This window comes from Bos indicus x Bos taurus, chromosome 8 (genome assembly GCF_003369695.1).
Source record: "Bos indicus x Bos taurus breed Angus x Brahman F1 hybrid chromosome 8, Bos_hybrid_MaternalHap_v2.0, whole genome shotgun sequence".
NCBI classification, from domain to species: Eukaryota; Metazoa; Chordata; class Mammalia; order Artiodactyla; family Bovidae; genus Bos; species Bos indicus x Bos taurus.
Genome location: NC_040083.1, coordinates 68,738,407 through 68,755,276, shown reverse-complemented (window position 1 = coordinate 68,755,276; position 16,870 = coordinate 68,738,407). Strand labels below are relative to the sequence as shown.

At 50.0% G+C, this 16,870-nt stretch overlaps 1 protein-coding gene across 3 annotated transcripts in view; it reads left to right on the top strand.

Moving 5' to 3' along the window:
• Positions 1-16,870, top strand: part of GFRA2 (GDNF family receptor alpha 2) — a 151,754-nt gene that overhangs the window by 75,133 nt on the left and 59,751 nt on the right. For all 3 annotated transcript variants that reach the window (XM_027549791.1, XM_027549789.1, XM_027549790.1), the window contains exon 5: positions 16,340-16,449. In XM_027549791.1, coding sequence (XP_027405592.1) covers positions 16,340-16,449 — 110 coding nt within the window. The remainder of the gene's footprint in view (positions 1-16,339; positions 16,450-16,870) is intronic.

The window sequence follows — 16,870 nt, the reverse complement described above, 5'->3', positions numbered from 1 at the left end:
CAGCCGGAGTTTGCTGTATTTTTCATCTTGCATCAGCAAGCTGGGACCACAAATAATCTGGTCTTATATGCTTCAGTGATGCCAGTGCCTAAGATTTTGCTCTCCTCCTCGGGCAGTGTATTCCTGGGAGCAGGCACCTCTCTCCTTCCCCTACCTGCTGGCTCCAGTGGCGGGAGGTGGGTGGCTAGGGCAGGGGGTCCAAGTGGGAGGCGGAGCACAGAGGGGAGTGCTGGCCAGCAAGGGGGTGGGTCATTAATTTCTGAATGGTTTCTGGAATCAGCTAAACATTTCCTTTTAACTAGTTTCCCCAGCCTCACATCCTTTGTTAGTTCAGGAAAAATGTTGTTTATAATAGATGTTGCCTTGATGAATTCCTCCCAGGAAGCACAGTTCTCATTAGTCTATATAATGAGAAAGACTCCTAGTGGTGGCATAGCTGCCCAGAGATTTGCCTGATCGGAAAAATACTTGTCTCTGCAGTGGGCTCTAGAAGGTTTGGAAAGAGGATGCTGGTGGTGGTGGGGAAGTGACTGAGGGCCCATGGCCCACTGCGGCCTCTGTGTCCGAAGGGGGAAGGTGAGTTCTCCCAGTCCTGTGGGAGAGCAGACCCGAACTCCCGGTCCTTTCTGCGTCTTGCTCAGGCTGGGCTGCAGGGTGCAGGCTACTCTCCCTCTGTCACATCAGCCTTCTGTCCCTGTTCCGGCTCCTGCTCTTACTCTGTCTTCATCATTCCCAGAGAGAAAAAGAATAAACCTGTACAGAGTGAGTTCTGTCTTTCAGAAGTACTTTTGCTTATATGATTTCACTGTTCACTTTTGCATGTGTGATTTCATTGCCACACTCTTCTGTGTAGGTATCGGAGCCATTGAGGCACTAACAGGTATACTGTGATGTTGCCAGGGTTTATAGCTTGTAGGCAGTGGGCGTTTTGACCCACATACTCTTCCTGACACTGATTTCCTTTGCTCTTCTGCTTGTGTGAGAATGGACAGTTTTCCCAGCCTTTCTCCACAGGGACTCATTGAATTTTCCTCTGTGGGTCCTCAAGGCACTTGTTCGTGTTAAGAGTGATGCTTAAGGATATGTGTTAATTCCTGCAGACCACAGGGGCCTCCTTTAGTGAATGGCTGTTGCCAGAGATGGCAAAGATACTTTTCCAAGCTCCTGACAACCAGTGGGCAGGACCTGAGGAGCGGAGGGAGACAGACCCACCCAAGGGCATTCTGGGGGGCTGACCTATCTTAGTGCAAAAGTTAATGTGAAGCTGATGCATTTGCCCTGCTGCCAGCTGCTTGTAACTTTATTTTTCAAGGGGAGGTGTTTCAGAGTTCTTGACTCTTCATGCTTAGACGAAAGTCTGTGCCTTCAGATACAGTCCCCATTCATTTATCCGCTCATCCACCCATCCACTCAAATATCCATTCATCTGCCCCCTCATCCATCCAACCATCCATCCATCCTTCCATCCATTCATCCATCCATTCCCCCACCCCCACTCATTCATCCATCCACCCACCCATCCACCCACTCATTCATCCATCCATCCCCCAACCCATGCACCCCCCTCATTCATCCATCCATCTTCCCCACCCACTCATTCATCCATCCATTCATTCATCCATCCATTCACTCATCCATCCACCCACCCATCCACCCACTCATTCATCCATCCATCCCCCCACCCACGCACCCCCTCATTCATCCAGCCGTCCCCCCCTACTCATCCATCCATTCATCCATCCATTCACTCATCCATCCATCCACCCACCCACCCACTCATCCATCTATCCATGTACTCATCCATCATCCGTCCATTCTTTCCTCTCTTTCTCCTTTCCTTCTTCCATCCAATAGCTATTGAGTCTCTATTCAGTGTCAAGCATTACTCCAGGCACGGAGGATTCAAACATGAATAAAGTGTTTGCTGTTCTGAAAGAATTCATAGTTTAATTTGAGAAACAGATACAAAAAATACAAATTATGGTATGATTGGGGGTGCAAATGTAATAATTGGAGTTTGTGAAACAGGTTCAGAGTTGGGGCAAAGCCTTATGGAAGGTTTTCTGGAAGAGCCCCACCTCCTGAACTGGGTTTGGAAGGGTGAACTGGAAGAGGAGTTAAGGAGCATGTGGTTGGAGGAAGGCATTCCCAACAGGAAGAGACCATAGGATAAGGATCTGTGAACCATCATGGTTGGGGAATATGTGCCATTTGCTTTCTCTGCGAGGGTTTGGGCAAGGGAGAGGAAGAGGAGGAGAGGTGAATTGGAGAGGTCATCACAGTCCCAATTATGGGTGGAGTTAGGGTGGCAAATGCTGGGCTCTTGAATCCTAGGAAGTCCTCTCTCAGGGGTCATGAGTGGGGCCATAGTCACCAGAGTCAGAGTAAGTCCCACAAAAAGCTGAGACCCGCAGGCTGGGCACAGTTCTTGGTGCTGTATGGGAACCTTAGTGACTCTTCCCAGAAATGACTAGACCTTTATTTCTGGATGAGGATGCTCATTGTGGGGTAACACGCCCAAGCTTGTACCCTTTGTGATTTGCAGAGCTGGGACTTGAACCCAGGTCATTTGGTGCCTGGCATTTTGCTTTCCATCACTGTGCCCCTCACACTGGTCTGCAGTTTAGGCTGGATTTTCGTCTGTATGTTACATTTCAGGAACTATAATTTGATGTCAGAACCTATCTGAGTCTCTGTAACAAACATGCCCTGGAATCATAGGGTTTGGATGGATGGTGAAGGTCAAGAAACACTCTGTGGAGGTGGGAGGGAGGGGGAAATGCTGGAATTCATAAAGCTGGGGAGGGATCTGGGTCTTTTTAGTGGGAGGTCTTCAGCTTAAAATGGGAAGGATGAAGGCTGAGAGTGTTCAACTTAGCTCATACATGCCTGATAATTTGCTTCAGTCTTGTCTGACTCTTTGTGACCTTATGGACTGTTGCCCGCCAGGCTCCTCTGTCCATGGGATTCTCCAGGCAAGCATACAGGAGTGGATTGCCATGGCTTCTTCCGGGGGATGTTCCTGACCCAGGGATCAAACCCGCATCTCCTGTGATTCCTGCATTGCTGGCAGATTCTTTACCCACTGAGCCACCAGGGAAGCCCCAACTTAGCTCACGAGCCCTAACGTGTCAGGGTCTTAGGAGTAATCCCCAGGCTTAGGAAGATCACACGAGGGCCTGACCACTGGCCACTGGGACCTTGCCTGCTCCCTGGCCACTGCAGGATCGCCTCCTACCCCTGACTTAATGGACTTGAGGGAGGTGAACCTGGAGCTTTCTGCTCTGGAGCAGGAGAGAGGATGGCCATAGGGAGGGAGAGAGGGGAGAAGCCAGCCTCCTACCACCAGCACGAACCATATCAGCATTCAGAGAAAGTCCAAAGAAACCTTTCAGCTGACTGGCTACCTAGCTCAAGGCTAACCACACTCTTAACACAATAATAAGTCAATCCTCACTGAATAATTAAATAGAGAGCCTTCATAAGTATTGACTTAATGTGACAGCAAGTCTATAGTGACTCAGGGTTTGCTTATGTAAACACAATCTCTTGTTCAGCTTACTTAGCAGTTCAATGAAATAGAACAGTCCTTCAATTAAAATCAAATGATGCATACGTTTAATTCTTTTCTCCTCTTACCAGGTAATAATAGGTTTGGAACACAGGTGAAGGGATTGTGGGGACGGGAACTGGATAAAAGGACATCTGCCTATCTGTCTGTGTTTTTAGAGAACAGGAAGGACTGTATCCAATGATGGTGTCTAGAGGAAGGATATGGCCTTGGCTCCCATCTCTGGGCCCCGGGTGGGAGATCCACGTGGGCTCAGGTTGGCTTCTGCCCCATCCAGACTCTCTCTGTCTTCTCCTAAAGCAGGCTTCTGTTGGCCACTCTGGTTGGTGTGCTAATCTTTTGATGGTGGCCTGGTTCTAACTGATGGCTTCTGATCACCTGAGGTCCAGTGGCTCCAACCACAGATATCTCCAGGTCATTTTCTTTTCTTTCTTTCTTTTTTTATATTTTATTTATTTGGCTCTGCTGGGTCTAAGTTGTGGCACGCAGGATCTTTGATACTCCGTGCGACATGCAAGATCTTTAGTTGTGGCAGGAGACCTCTTAGTTGCGGCATATGGGATCAGGTTCCCAGACCAGAGTTTGAACCTGGGCCCCCTGCATTGGGGGCATGGAGGCTGAGCCACTGGACCACAAGGGAAGTCCCCTCCAGGTTTTTTTGCTTTTTATTATTATTTACTTTTTGGCTGCGCTGGGTCTTCATTACTTTGCGCTGCGCTGGGTCTTCATTACTTTGCACAGGCCTTGTTCTAGTTGTTACAAGCAGGGGCTACAGTTTGTTACAATACATGGGCTTCTGGTTGTGGTGGCTTCTCTTGTTGCAGAGCATGGGCTCTGGGCATGAGGGCTCAGAAGTTGCGGTACACGAGCTTAGTTGCTTGGTGGAATCTTCTAACGTAGTCCCTGCATTAGCATGCGGATTCTTATCCACTGCACCACTAGGGAAGTCCCTCTAGGTCATTTGCTATTGATGCCCTCATGGCTCACCTGGAGGAGAGAGAGGATCCTGGGTGAGTTTCAGAATCGATGGAAAAGGGGGGTGGCTGATTCCCTGAGATGACACTGGAAGAGAAATAAACCTCCCTCTTTCTGTAGCTTCCGAATGAGGGGATGAAACACTGGGTTGAGAAAAGAGAAGGCCTGGTCAGGGTGGGGGCAGCGGGGTGGAGGGGAAGACCCACTGGCTTTGGAGCTAAGATTTGAAGCTAAGTGTTTTGGGCTTCCCCAGGGGCAAAGAATCTGCCTGCAATGCAGGAGACCCAGGTTCGATCACTGAGTCAGGAAGATCTCTTGAAGGAGGAAATGGTAACCCACTGCAGTATTCTTGCCTGGAGAATCCCATGGACAGGGGAGCCTGGTGGGCTACAGTCCGTGGGGTCACAAAGAGTCAGACACGACTGAGCAACTAAACAACAGCAACTTCTGCCTTGCTGCTGTGATGTTAAGTGAGCTGATTAATCTCTTTCTGACTCTATTTCCTTATCTGTAAAGCAGCGGTAATAATGCTAGCTTCAGGGTAAAGCCTGGTGATGTTAGTGGAAGCACTTTGTGTGACCGCATAAATGAAGGAGATGCTTGTTAATAGATCAGAGAGATTTTGTTCCTTTGGCCTGAAGAGAGAGGATGGAGAAGCATCATGGGTGTGCGTGTGCATGCTAAGTCGCTTCAGTCGTATCTGACTCTTTTGCAACCCCATGGACTGGAGTCCACCAGGCTCCTCTGTCTGTGGGATTCTCCAGACAGGAATACTGGGGTGGGTAGCCATTCTCTTCTCCAGGGGATATTCCCAACCCAGGGACTGAACCCATGTCTCTTGTGTCTCTTGCACTGGAAGATGTGTTCTTTACCACTAGCGCCACCTGGGAAGCCCATCCTGAGCATGAAAAGTGAAAGTGAAAGTGTTAATTGCTCAGTTGTGTCCAACTCTTTGCAATCCCATGGACTGTAGCCGACCAGGCTCCTCTATCCATGGAATTCTCCAGGCAAGAATACTGGAGTGGGTTGCCATGCCCTCCTACAAGGGATCTTCCCGAACTTGGAGGTAAGTACTGTGATCCCTTCTCTTCTGCAGATGAGGAAATGGAGGCCTAGAAGAGGTTTAATGACAGAGTCAAGGCCACACAGCTAGCGAGTAGCTGAGCCAGGGTTCAGACCCAGCCAGCATGACATGATGCCATAAACTGGACCTCAGGGCTGGGCCTGCTTCTGTGTATAGGTGGGGTTCTCATAGAATTCAGGACTTCCTGGGGGAGGAGAACAAATCCTGCTTTTGGCAGCAGCGTGCCCTGAGGTCTTAGTCACATACAGAAGGGTTCAGTCTGCATTTCCCAGCCTGGTATCAGACTCTTCTCCCACCTGCCAGCTCCTAGGACTCAGGGCTGCCCTGGAGTGAGGGGCCAGGACTCTGAGATGGCAGCTTTGCTCTCTCAGCCTCTTTCTCTTGTGATCAAGGGTCAGTTTCTGGTGCTTCTGGGACCAGTAACATTTTCTCTAACCAGAGACTTCAAGAAATCATTGTTTATAATAACCCAGGATTCCTGAGGCCTCATTCAATTAAATGTAAAGAAATAGTGACTATCTTAAACCAACTTTATTAAAAGAGCATATAATGAACAGTGGATTCTATTAGCATCTTTTGAAATTTATTTCTGGATTGTGTCAGTTCACTGACCATTTTCCCCTGTTCTACCTACGGTGCATAAGTATATCGTTTCCTGCTTTTTATCCCTTAACGTTATTTCATGTTTGAATTTTCATATATTGGTATAATCTACATGCTTGAGAGTCCCTTGGACAGCAGGGAGATCAGACCAGTCAATCCTAAAGGAAATCAACCCTGAATATTCATTGGAAGGACTGATGCTGAAGCTCTAGTACTTTGACCACCTGATGCAAAGAGCCGATTCACTGGGAAAGACTGTGATGCTGGGAAAGATTGAAGGCAAAAGGAGAAAGGGGCAGCAGAGGATGAGATAGTTAGACAGCATCACCGACTCAACAGACATGAATTTGAGCAAACTCTGGGAGATAGTGAGGTACAGAGGAGCCTGGCGTGCTGCAGTCCATGGGGTCACAGAGAGTCGGACATGACTTGTTGACTGAACAGCAACAACAGCATCCTTGTCATTTTCAGTAGCGATGTGGCTTTCTGTGGCTTATCCATTGGAACCATTCCTCTCTAGTTAAGCTGAGTGAAGAATCCAAGGCCAGGTCTGTCTTCCTTCATGAATAGTACCATCATCCATTTTCCAGGTTACTCGCACTGAAGTGTTCTTGTGATCCTGGCTGTCTCACATGGGTTAGATAGACCCTTTGTGGGTTTTTGGTATGTGTCCCTTTCAGTGTGTGCCTTTTGTGGTTGCTTTGAACTTGGGCAAAGAAGATCAGATAAAATCAGAGAGTGAAGCTAAGTAGTAGTCAGAAAATTTTCTGTTTTAAGTGGCAGAAACCCAACTACCCTGAGAAAAATGGAAAAGTAATCTATTGACTTTCAGTAAAATATAGAAGGGGCAAGGGTGTATTCCAGGACTCAAGTGCAAATAGGTCTCCCTCTGTTTCTCCTTGTCTCTAACTTTTGCTTCTCTTGGCAGGCTAGCTGCATGTTATCTTTATTGTGACTGTGAGGCTAGATCTGTGGTCCCAGTTTTTCTGGGCTCTCATCTCTGGTGCTTTAATCACTAGAAAGAAAAGAAAGTTGTTCCTTGCTCTTTAGGAAAACCTCAGGGCAGGGCTGTGCTTGGCTTAGCTTGTGTTGCTTCCTTATCCTAGATGGTCAGTGTGGCCAGGAAGAGAGACCTGTGTAGCAGGGGCAGCCTGGGTCATCTGTGCACCTGTAGCCCCAGAAGGTGGAGCATATGGTTGACAGCCTGTAAGAACTACCTGGCCAGAGGAGGAATTGCTCTCCCTAAGGGGAGCAGCTATTCTGGACAGAAAGAGTAAATATCCACGTATACTTAAAGAATAAGCAGGAGGGAAGGAAACCAAGTGGATTCGTAATTTCATGAGAAGTTGCAGCAGCCTCCGAGAGAAGGCAGGAAAGAACGGGGCTCAGGCTGTCTACAGTGAACCCCGGAGGTGTCAGAAAGCAGGCCCATGGGGGAAATCCATTTCTCTCTGTCTTGGTGTCACGTAACATTGAGCCTGCTTAACCATGCCCTGCATCGCTGGAGGGAACCTCAGAAAGCCATTCCAGAAGCACTTGGGTCTATTAAAGCCATTTCCTCTACGTTCCCCTAAATCAGCTCTGAAGCCCATCGTGAGTAATTTGTATTTCTTGGGAATCCTTTTTCCCCTCCATGAAATATTCAAGTGCCCTGCTCATTAGCACGCGGCAGCGCTGGTGGCTGCCCCCAGAAGCATCGTTAGCAGTGGTGGGTCATGGCTGCAAAGCTGCAGAAAGACCTCGTTCTCATTGGTAGGCACCTGGCCCTGCTGTGCTGGCTATAGGGTGTGTGACCATGTGACCTGCCTCTTGGAGTTGTTGTGTCTTTGCTGTGAAATAGTCTACTTCGTGGGATTGTTCAGAAAGTCAAATGCGACACCCATGCCTGGCAGAGTGGAGGCCCTCAGTAAATATTAGCTTCCTGTCCTCCTCCTGTGATTCTAAACTAGTAGAAACCCATTGATTTCTGTGGCAGCAATGTAACAGATCTAACCTGATAAATGGGACTTTGGCAAAGTTAACAAGATCTTCAGGTGGCTAAGAAGTTAAGAATCCACCTGCAATCCAGGAGACCCAGGTTTGATCCCTGGGTCAGGAAGATCTTCTGGAGAGGAGAATGGCTATCCACTCTAGTATTCTTGCCTGGAGAGTTCCATGGACAGAGGAGTCTGGCGGGCTATGATCCGCAAAGAGTTAGACATGACTGAGTGAGTAACACTTTCACTTTCAGACGCTAAAGCTATGTATTGGCCAGCATTGGAACGCTTTGGGGTTCTGGGGTGCAATTTACCATAGTATTATTCTAAGCCAGACAGATTGGAGAAAGCCTTTGTGCAAGAGAAGGTGTTTGCAACCTGGACCAAGGGAGAGATTTGTTCATAACAGGTACCTGTGCTTTCTTGACAAGGTCAAAGCAAAGAATTGAGATGTGTGTGTGTACTTAGTCATGTCCAGCTCTTTTGTGACCCCATAGCCCGCCAGGCTCCTCTGTCCATGGGGATTCTCCAGGCAAGAATACTGGACTTAGTTGCCATTTTCACCTCCAGGGGATCTTCCTGACCCAGGGATTGAACCTATGTCTTTTGCGTTACCTGCATTGGCAAGCAAGTTCTTTACCATTAGCACCACTTGGGAAGTGTACCCAAGTGTGACTGTTCTGTATGGGGATAGGTATGTGTGTGTGTGTGTTTGTGTGTGTACAAACGTGCATACGCCTAGCCATCTAACTGTGAACCTTCTTGGGCTACAGCCTGAAGCATTACTTTTTTCCATTGACTGGGTGATAACATGTCCGTATTTAAAGCTGAGACCAGGGAGTGGGCCTGAAGGGTCCCCGCAAGCCCAGCTCTGAAGCCTGTACCATTTGTTGCATCCCTAAACTTTTCCTGCATTAGAGTCACCTGGAGGGCTGGCTAAAGTGCAGATTGCTGGCCCCTGCCTTTGGATTTCATATCTGTTATATCTGGGGTGGCATCTGGAAAATCTGCATTTCTAACAAATTCCCACTTTTACACTTGGTGCTGTGGGTCTGTGGACCACACTTTGAGAACTACTGAGCTATAGGAAGTCCACCCTCTCCCGCCGGCCAGGTCTGGATGGTTTGGCTTGTCTGGGTTGACCATGGCACTTCCAGCTTTGCCTCGTTTTCCCTTTGTGGGAGCACATCAGCCCATCAGATAGGGTTGCCAGATCTAACAAAGATACAGGCTACCCAGTTAAACTTGAATGCTGGAGAAACTGGAAAAAAGAAAAAAAAAAAAAAAAAAGAAAGAAACTGGTATAAGTATATCCCAGATATTGCATGGAATGTACTTATACTAAAAAAAAATTATCAATGATCTGAAATTCAAATTAATTGGATGTCCTACATTTAATCTGGTGGCTGTTTAATGAAATCGGGGGTCAAGTGTCTCTCTTCCTCTCCTGCTGCTTTCCTGTGATTGAATAGGCTACAGTGGCTGATGAAACCAACCCAAAGAGGTCTGCGTGTTTCAGATAGATCCACCTGCTACCCTGAACGCGTTTGGCAGTCTTTGCTCCATCTCACTGAGAGTGGACTTGGCTTGTGTTCACTGATGGTTCTTCTGCTGGCTCTCTGTTTTTTCCCTTTGTCTGTCTGTCTTCTCTTTCTCTCATGCTTTCTCTTATGCCATCTATCCTATGGGGCCTCTTCAAGGCAAACATCTGGGAAGCAATGGGGCTGGGCGAGGAAAAGTCTGTTGCTGGAAGTGAGAATGGAGTCCAAGAGACTGGGGAACTCACACCATCTGTAGGGAAGAGTGGCAGCTGGCCCAAGATCCCCAGCTGGCTTGCCATGCATGAGGAAAGGATAACATTTGCCTTGGAGACTGTACCTACTGGGACCTGGCTGATTCACTTGTGGTTGGAGCTGAGAGTGTCGCCGGCTTGGAGGAAATTGACGCCACTGGTCTCTAATGCCGTGGATGGAGCCGGCTGCTTGGACAAGGGAGTGGGCTATGTGGATTTGGCTGTGTCTTGAGGGACAGAGGGAAGCTGAACAATCAAAGGCCTCTTGGAGACCTGGACATGGTGTCCTCCTAAGTGGTCACTCTGGTTTGACAAGGATGCTGAGGCTGAAGAAATAGAGTGACAGAAGGCCTAGCCGCTGCCTTTCCCTCCACCGTTCCCCTCTGCTCCTCTCTCTACCTTCCCTGTGCTCTGAAGACAACCGTAGGGCTGCTGTGAAGGAAATAGGCCACAGCATCGGAGGAGCGAGGTGGCCCTTCCTCGTTGGTCACCCTGGATCTGGCCAAGGGCCCCCTGCTGCTCCTGTGTCCTCAGGGTGGCGTGGACAGTGAAGTGGGGCAGGGAGGCCATTGTTCATCTGGGTCCATCAGGGGGACTCCGGAGCCGGATGGAGAGACGGTGGGAGCTGTCATCTCTCCTTGATACACTCACCTTGTGTGGGGCCCAGACCTACCACAACAAGGCGAACAGGTATTTCTTCTACATCAAACACAGGAAAAGCTATTTCCTGTTTGCCAGTGGCAGGCACAGTGCTGGGGACAAGATGTCTGGACAAGAGAAAAAAGGTAAGGATGGTGCCTCCTCTGTGTGCCCAGCTCTCTAACAGACCCGACGAGGGAGCTAGGCCGGCACGGCCCACCCCGTTGAATAACTGGGGACGCTGGCCCAGAGACACGACAGGCCTGCCCAAGGTCATGTGTCGGGCAAGCAGTGGACTGTGCACAGCCGTGTGACAGCTGTTCCTCCTCTCGCAGCAGCTGGATCTGTCGTCCCCTTCTCGCTGAGCATCAGAACTCTTTCCCCTTCTGAGTCCTGGCTTCCTTCCTTCACCTACCCCCTCTCTCTGGATGACCTTGTCTGTCCCTGTGGGCATCAATTTCTCATTTTCACATGTTCCCGCTGTCTCTAGCCTGGGGTCTGGTGATATTTTGAGGGGCATCGTGGACGTGAGGCTGCTAAGCACCTCAATGTTCCGTGTCAGTGATTGGAGACCCACCCTTGCAGAAGGGACGTGAGGCCTGCATGTAGGATGGGGAGGTCGCTCAGGTCTGCTGCAGCAGGCATCACGCTCCTCCAGGACACTGGGCTGGCACTGACCTCTGTGGAGGCCTGGCCCAGGCCTGGTGGGCACTCAGCCCCAACCCCATCGATGTCCTTTCTGACATTTCACTGACATGTGTGCCATTCCCATCACTGGTCTGTCAGTCACATGGCTGGGCCTCAATACGTATTTGGAAAAAAGACCAGTGGATATCTCCCACTAGTCCAAAGGCATTTGGAGGATATAGATGAAGAAGTCAGTAGAGTCTTCCACTCTGGGAATGTATGTTCCAGTTGCGGGGAGCAGACATGGCCATATCAGTAAGTCTGTATGCAATTGAGCACAGAGGTGGGAGAAGTCCATGTGCCTGGTGGGCGAAAGGGCTTCAGGGGCAGAACTGACAGTGAGCCCTTGAGGAGATGTAGGAGGGGGTTGGGCTCTCCATGTGATCAAATGGCATTAGAATGGACTTCTGTATTTTGGTTAAGAGATCCTGTTTTAACTTCTCTTTGGTGGGGAGGAGATGGTAGCTAGCATCTCTGCTGGTAATCTCACAGCCCTGCGCCCTGCAGGAGTTCAGCCATGGCTTCCTGCTGCCCAGCTGCAGTGCTCCTTGTTGCTGGGGCCTGACCACATCCTCTTGGCTCCTTCTAGAGGGAGACCTTCAGCCAGAGCAAACAATGAAGTCTTTGAAGGTGCTGTGTTAGTGCCCTGTGGCTGCCTTAACAGACTGCCACAGACTGGGTGGCTTAAAACAGAAACTGAAAAGATATAGGTCTGTCAAACAGGGTGAAGTAAGTCAGAAAAACAAATATCATATATTAACAAATACACATGGAATCTAGAAAAAATGGTACAGGGGAAGCTGTTTGTATAGGTTAGACTAGAGATGCAGATGTAGAGAATGGACATGTGGACATAGGGAGAGAGGGAGGGTGGGATGAATTGGGAGTTGGAATTGGCATAGATACACTGCTACTAAGTCACTTCAGTCGTGTCCAACCCTGTGCGACCCCATAGACGGCAGCCAACCAGGCTCCCCCGTTCCTGGGATTCTCTAGGCAAGAACGCTGGAGTTGGTTGCCGTTTCCTTCTCCAATGCATGAAAGTGAAAGTGAAGTCACTCAGTCGTGTCTGACTCTTTGCGACCCCATGGACTGCAGCCCACCAGGCTCCTCCGTCCGTGGGATTTCCCAGGCAAGAGTACTGGAGTGGGGTGCCATTGCCTTCTCCGATAGATACGCTATCATGTGTAAAACAGACAGCTAGTGGGAAGCTGCTGTGCAGCACAGGGAGCTCAGCTCGGGGCTCTGTGATGACCTAGAGGGGTGGGTGGGAGGAAGGTCCAAGAGGGAGGGGATATATGTATACATATGACTGATTCATGTTGTTGTACAGCAGAAACTAATACAACACTGTAAAGGAATTGTAATGCAGTTAAAAAGACCCAGAAACTGATTTTTCACAGTTCTAGGGGACAGAAGTCCAAAATCCAGGTGTTGGCAGGACCGTGCTCCCTGTGCAAGCTTGAAGGGAGAATCTGTTCGATGCCTTTCTCTTAGCTTCTGGTGTTGCCGGCACTCCTTGGCGTCCCTGGACTTGCAAGGGTGTGTGGATATTTAGTAGCTTAGTCGTGTTCAGCTCTTTGCATCCCCGTGGACTATGTAGCTCGCCAAGCGCCTCTGTCCATGGGTTTTACCAGATGAGAATACTGGAGTGGGTTGTCCTTTCCTCCGCCAGGGGATCTTCCTGACCCAAGGATCAAACCCGGATCTCCAGCATTGACAACCAGATTCTTTACCCCAGCACCACCTGGGAAGCCCAGACTTATAGGTGCATCAGTCCAAGTGCTGCCTGGATCTTCACATGCATTCTCACCGTATGTCTGTGTCTCTTCTCTTCTGCTTATAAGGACACCAGACATTGGACTGAGGCCTCACCCTAATCCACTGTGACTTCATCTTGCTGTATCTGCAAAGAGCTTATGTCTGAATAAGGTCAGGTTTACAGGCACCAGGGATGAGCATCTGGCTCCTTGTGTGTGTGTTAGTCTCTCAGTCTTGTCCGACTTGTTATGACCCCATGGACTGTGGCTTACCAGGCTTCTCTGTCCATGGGGATTCTCCAGGCAAGAGTATTAGAGTGGGTTGCCATGCCTTCCTCCAGGGGATCTTCCCGACCCAGGGATCAAACTCAGGTCTCCCACATTGCAGGCAGATTCTTTACCATCTGAGCCACCAGGGAAGCCATGTGGCTCCTTGGCTGACACAATTCAACCTGTGATAGCTGCTTAGAGATTTTGGTTTGTTGGCTCCAGATCCTCCTTGCTTAAGTCCGTGTCCCTTCCTGGCTCCCTGGCAGGTCTCTGGAGGTCTGGGGTGTGGGCAGAGACCACCTCTCATTGACCTTCATTCATTTGCTGGGCTCATGTAGCAGAACAGATGCTGATCTGACCATTCAAGACCAAGTCTTATTCTGCAGTGGCTGGGAGCTTGGTTGGAAGTACTGTTTTTCCCTGTTTGGGGGACTGGGTGAGCAGATAGAGTGTGTGATTTATGGGCAGGAGGTAGGGTGGAGACAATGCAAATTTGCTTCTCTTTTCCTGTGGAGGACAAGATACTTGTGTAGAGGAGTGGGATGGGGGTGGGGGGCCTGCCAAAAGGGGCTGCCCCTGTCGTTGGAGTTCTGGGCTGGAGTTCTGGCTCTGCTGTTTAGAAGCTCTGGGGTCCTGGGCAAGTTACTCAGCTCCTCTGAGGCTCAGCTTCTTCCTCTGTAAAGGGGGATGGGTGCTAACAACTGCTTGGCATATCTCAGAATTTTTGTGAGGACTTGGTCATAAGAAGTGGGTATGAATGGACCTCTGCTTAAGTCACGTTTTGATTGTGGTCAGTTATACACAGCATAAAATTGGCCATTTTCACCATATTTGAGTGCACAGCTCAGTGGCATTGGGTGCACTCCCATTGTCGTGCAACCACACCACCATCCATCTCCAGAACGTTGTCATCTTCCCTGACTGTGAAAACAGTTTCTATTTATTGGATAAATAAGGAAAATGAGTCCGCAAGAAGCAAGGACTCATCTGAGGTCTTGCAGTGAGTTAGGAGCGGAGCTGAAGTGAGACCCCGCCCCCTGGCTCTCAGCTTGGAGCTCACCTTCCATCTCCGGCCCCTTGCTGTCTCTGCAGGCTGCAGGAGTTCAGGGACACATGAGGCTTCTTTGGCATCAAATTGCTCTGGAGAGCTGCTTCTTCCTTCTCCTACACCCCCTTTCCTGGGACTGTGGTGCCTCCTGGCAAATCCGGATTTGTCCCGTGGGAGGACCTAAGTGGACGCCTCCATTGAGGGTGTTCCTTTTAGGCTGTCCTGTTCCTGGTCTCTCTCAACTTCTCATTTTTCTCTCTCCCTTCTCCTTCCTGATGTGGACAGAGTTCCAGTGGAGGAGCAGGGGAGCTGAATTGGGGGTGATCTTTGAGGTGGCTTTGTGAGAAATATTGTGGTGTGGTCAGAGCATGGGCAGGGTGGCGGATGGTCCTTCCTGTGGCCACTGTAGCGTTCTTATACACTACAGCCTGAGTAGTAGGGAGGCAGGCAGTGGTCCCAGCCCAGGCTGATGGCAACAGCCCTGGGGCCGGGGCAGTAGGGCAGGAGGAAGAAGGAATAGAAATACCTGTGCAGGTTAGACTTGGGTGCCCTGGGCCTCCTGTGAACTCCACACAAGGTGCTAGGGGCTGGGGACAGACAGGCTCAGACAGCGGCTGCCTTCCGGCAGCTCACGGTCGTTCTGGGAACACAGAGCTGTGTGCAGGTGGGTACAAAGCAGCTTTATCCATGCTGACAGAGAGGAGCAGGTGATGACAGGTTACGTCACCAGGGGAAGAAAATGCTGATTGTGCCTTACAGGGTTGAGGAGCTAGTGGAGGGACAGCCCTGGAGGCTCTGCTCTGATTTGATGTAGAAGAAAAGGGTCAGGAATGCCCGAGGGATGTCTCATCCTAGGGGGACTCTTTTTTTTTTTTTAACCTCCCTGGGAGTTGGTCCCACTGACCCCTAGAAGGATCGTGCTGAAAGTGTTAGTTGCTCAGTAGTGTCTGACTCTTAGAGACCCTGTGGACTGTAGCCCACCAGGGTCCTCTGTCCATGGGATTCTCCAGGCATGAATACTGGAGTGGGTTGCCATTTCCTTCTCCAGGGGATCTTTCCAACCCAGGAATCAAACCTGGATCTCCTGCGTTACAGGCAGATTCTTTACTCTCTGAGCCTCCACGGAAGCCCTATGAGGTGGCTGGGCAGAGGTTATTTATTTATTTTTTTGTCTGCTTTGGATCTTTGTTGCATCATGCAGATCCTGAGTTGTGGCACATGAACTCTCTCTCCTTGTGGCTCTCGGGCTAGTTGCTCCATGGCATTATAAGATCTTAGTTCCTGGACCAGGGGTCAAAGCCACATCCTCTGCATTACAAGGTGGACTCTTAACCACTGACCCCCCAGGGAAGTCCCTGGGCAGGGATTGTAGGGTGGCAGTAACAATGTGTTGAAGGACTTGGGAAAGGTCACCAGGAGTGTGACCAAGCAGGAAGCAGAGCCCGGCCTTCCTGTCTGAGTCCCAGACATTGTCAGCAAACCCACCTGGGTTCTCTCTGTGTTCCTCCAAGTGAGAGATCTGTTCAGAATGGATTTTGCCTAAACTGGGTGACTGGAAGGAGGAGAAGGGGGTGACAGAGGACGAGATGGTTGGATGGCATCACTGAGTCTATGGACATGAGTTTGAGCAAATTCTGGGAGATAGGGAAAAACTGGGAAGCCTCGTGTGCTGCAGTCCATGGGGTCACAAAGATTTGGACACGACTGAGTGACTGAACAACAACAAAACTGGATGCCTCAATTTCCAGGAAGTCCTGTCCTCAAGGAGTTCCTAGCCTGAAACCCCCAAAACTTGTTTCCCCCCATCTTCCTCCTCTCTGTCCTTCCTGGCTTCCTCCTGCCCTGGGAGGCTCTGAAGGAGCTGCTGTGCCCTGGAGGAGACGGGAGGTCAGCCAGGTTAACCTGCTTTCTCCATGGTCTTCTCCTGACCCCAGGTCCCGGCTGGCGGACTTCCATGCCAACTGCCGTGCCTCCTACCAGACGCTCACCAGCTGCCCCACCGACAATTACCAAGCGTGTCTGGGCTCCTACGCTGGCATGATCGGTAAGCCACCCCAGCCTGGGATCTCAGTGGCTCCCGGCTGCCTCTGGCCCAGTTAGGGACTGAAGTCCAGTTCCTCCTCTGCCTGGTTTCAGATAGGAGCTGTGATGGGAGCTGGGGTTTTATCACAAGGGAGGAGCCCCAAGAATCTTAGGCAGCTTCCAAAATAAGAAGGGTGATGTTCATTGTGTGACATTCTAGGCTCTGCACTGAGCAGTTTACATGGACTGTCTTATGTAAATCTCAAAACAGAGCTTTCTGGGTGGGGGTTAGGGCTCCAGTTTACAGATGGGAAAACTGAGGCTTAGGGAAACTGAGTGACTTGCACATGTTCACCCTGCTGGTCAATGCTGGCACTGGGACATAAACCCGGGAGAGAGCCTTAGTCTCCCTGACTGTTGGTATAGGAGAGAGCCAGGGCCCG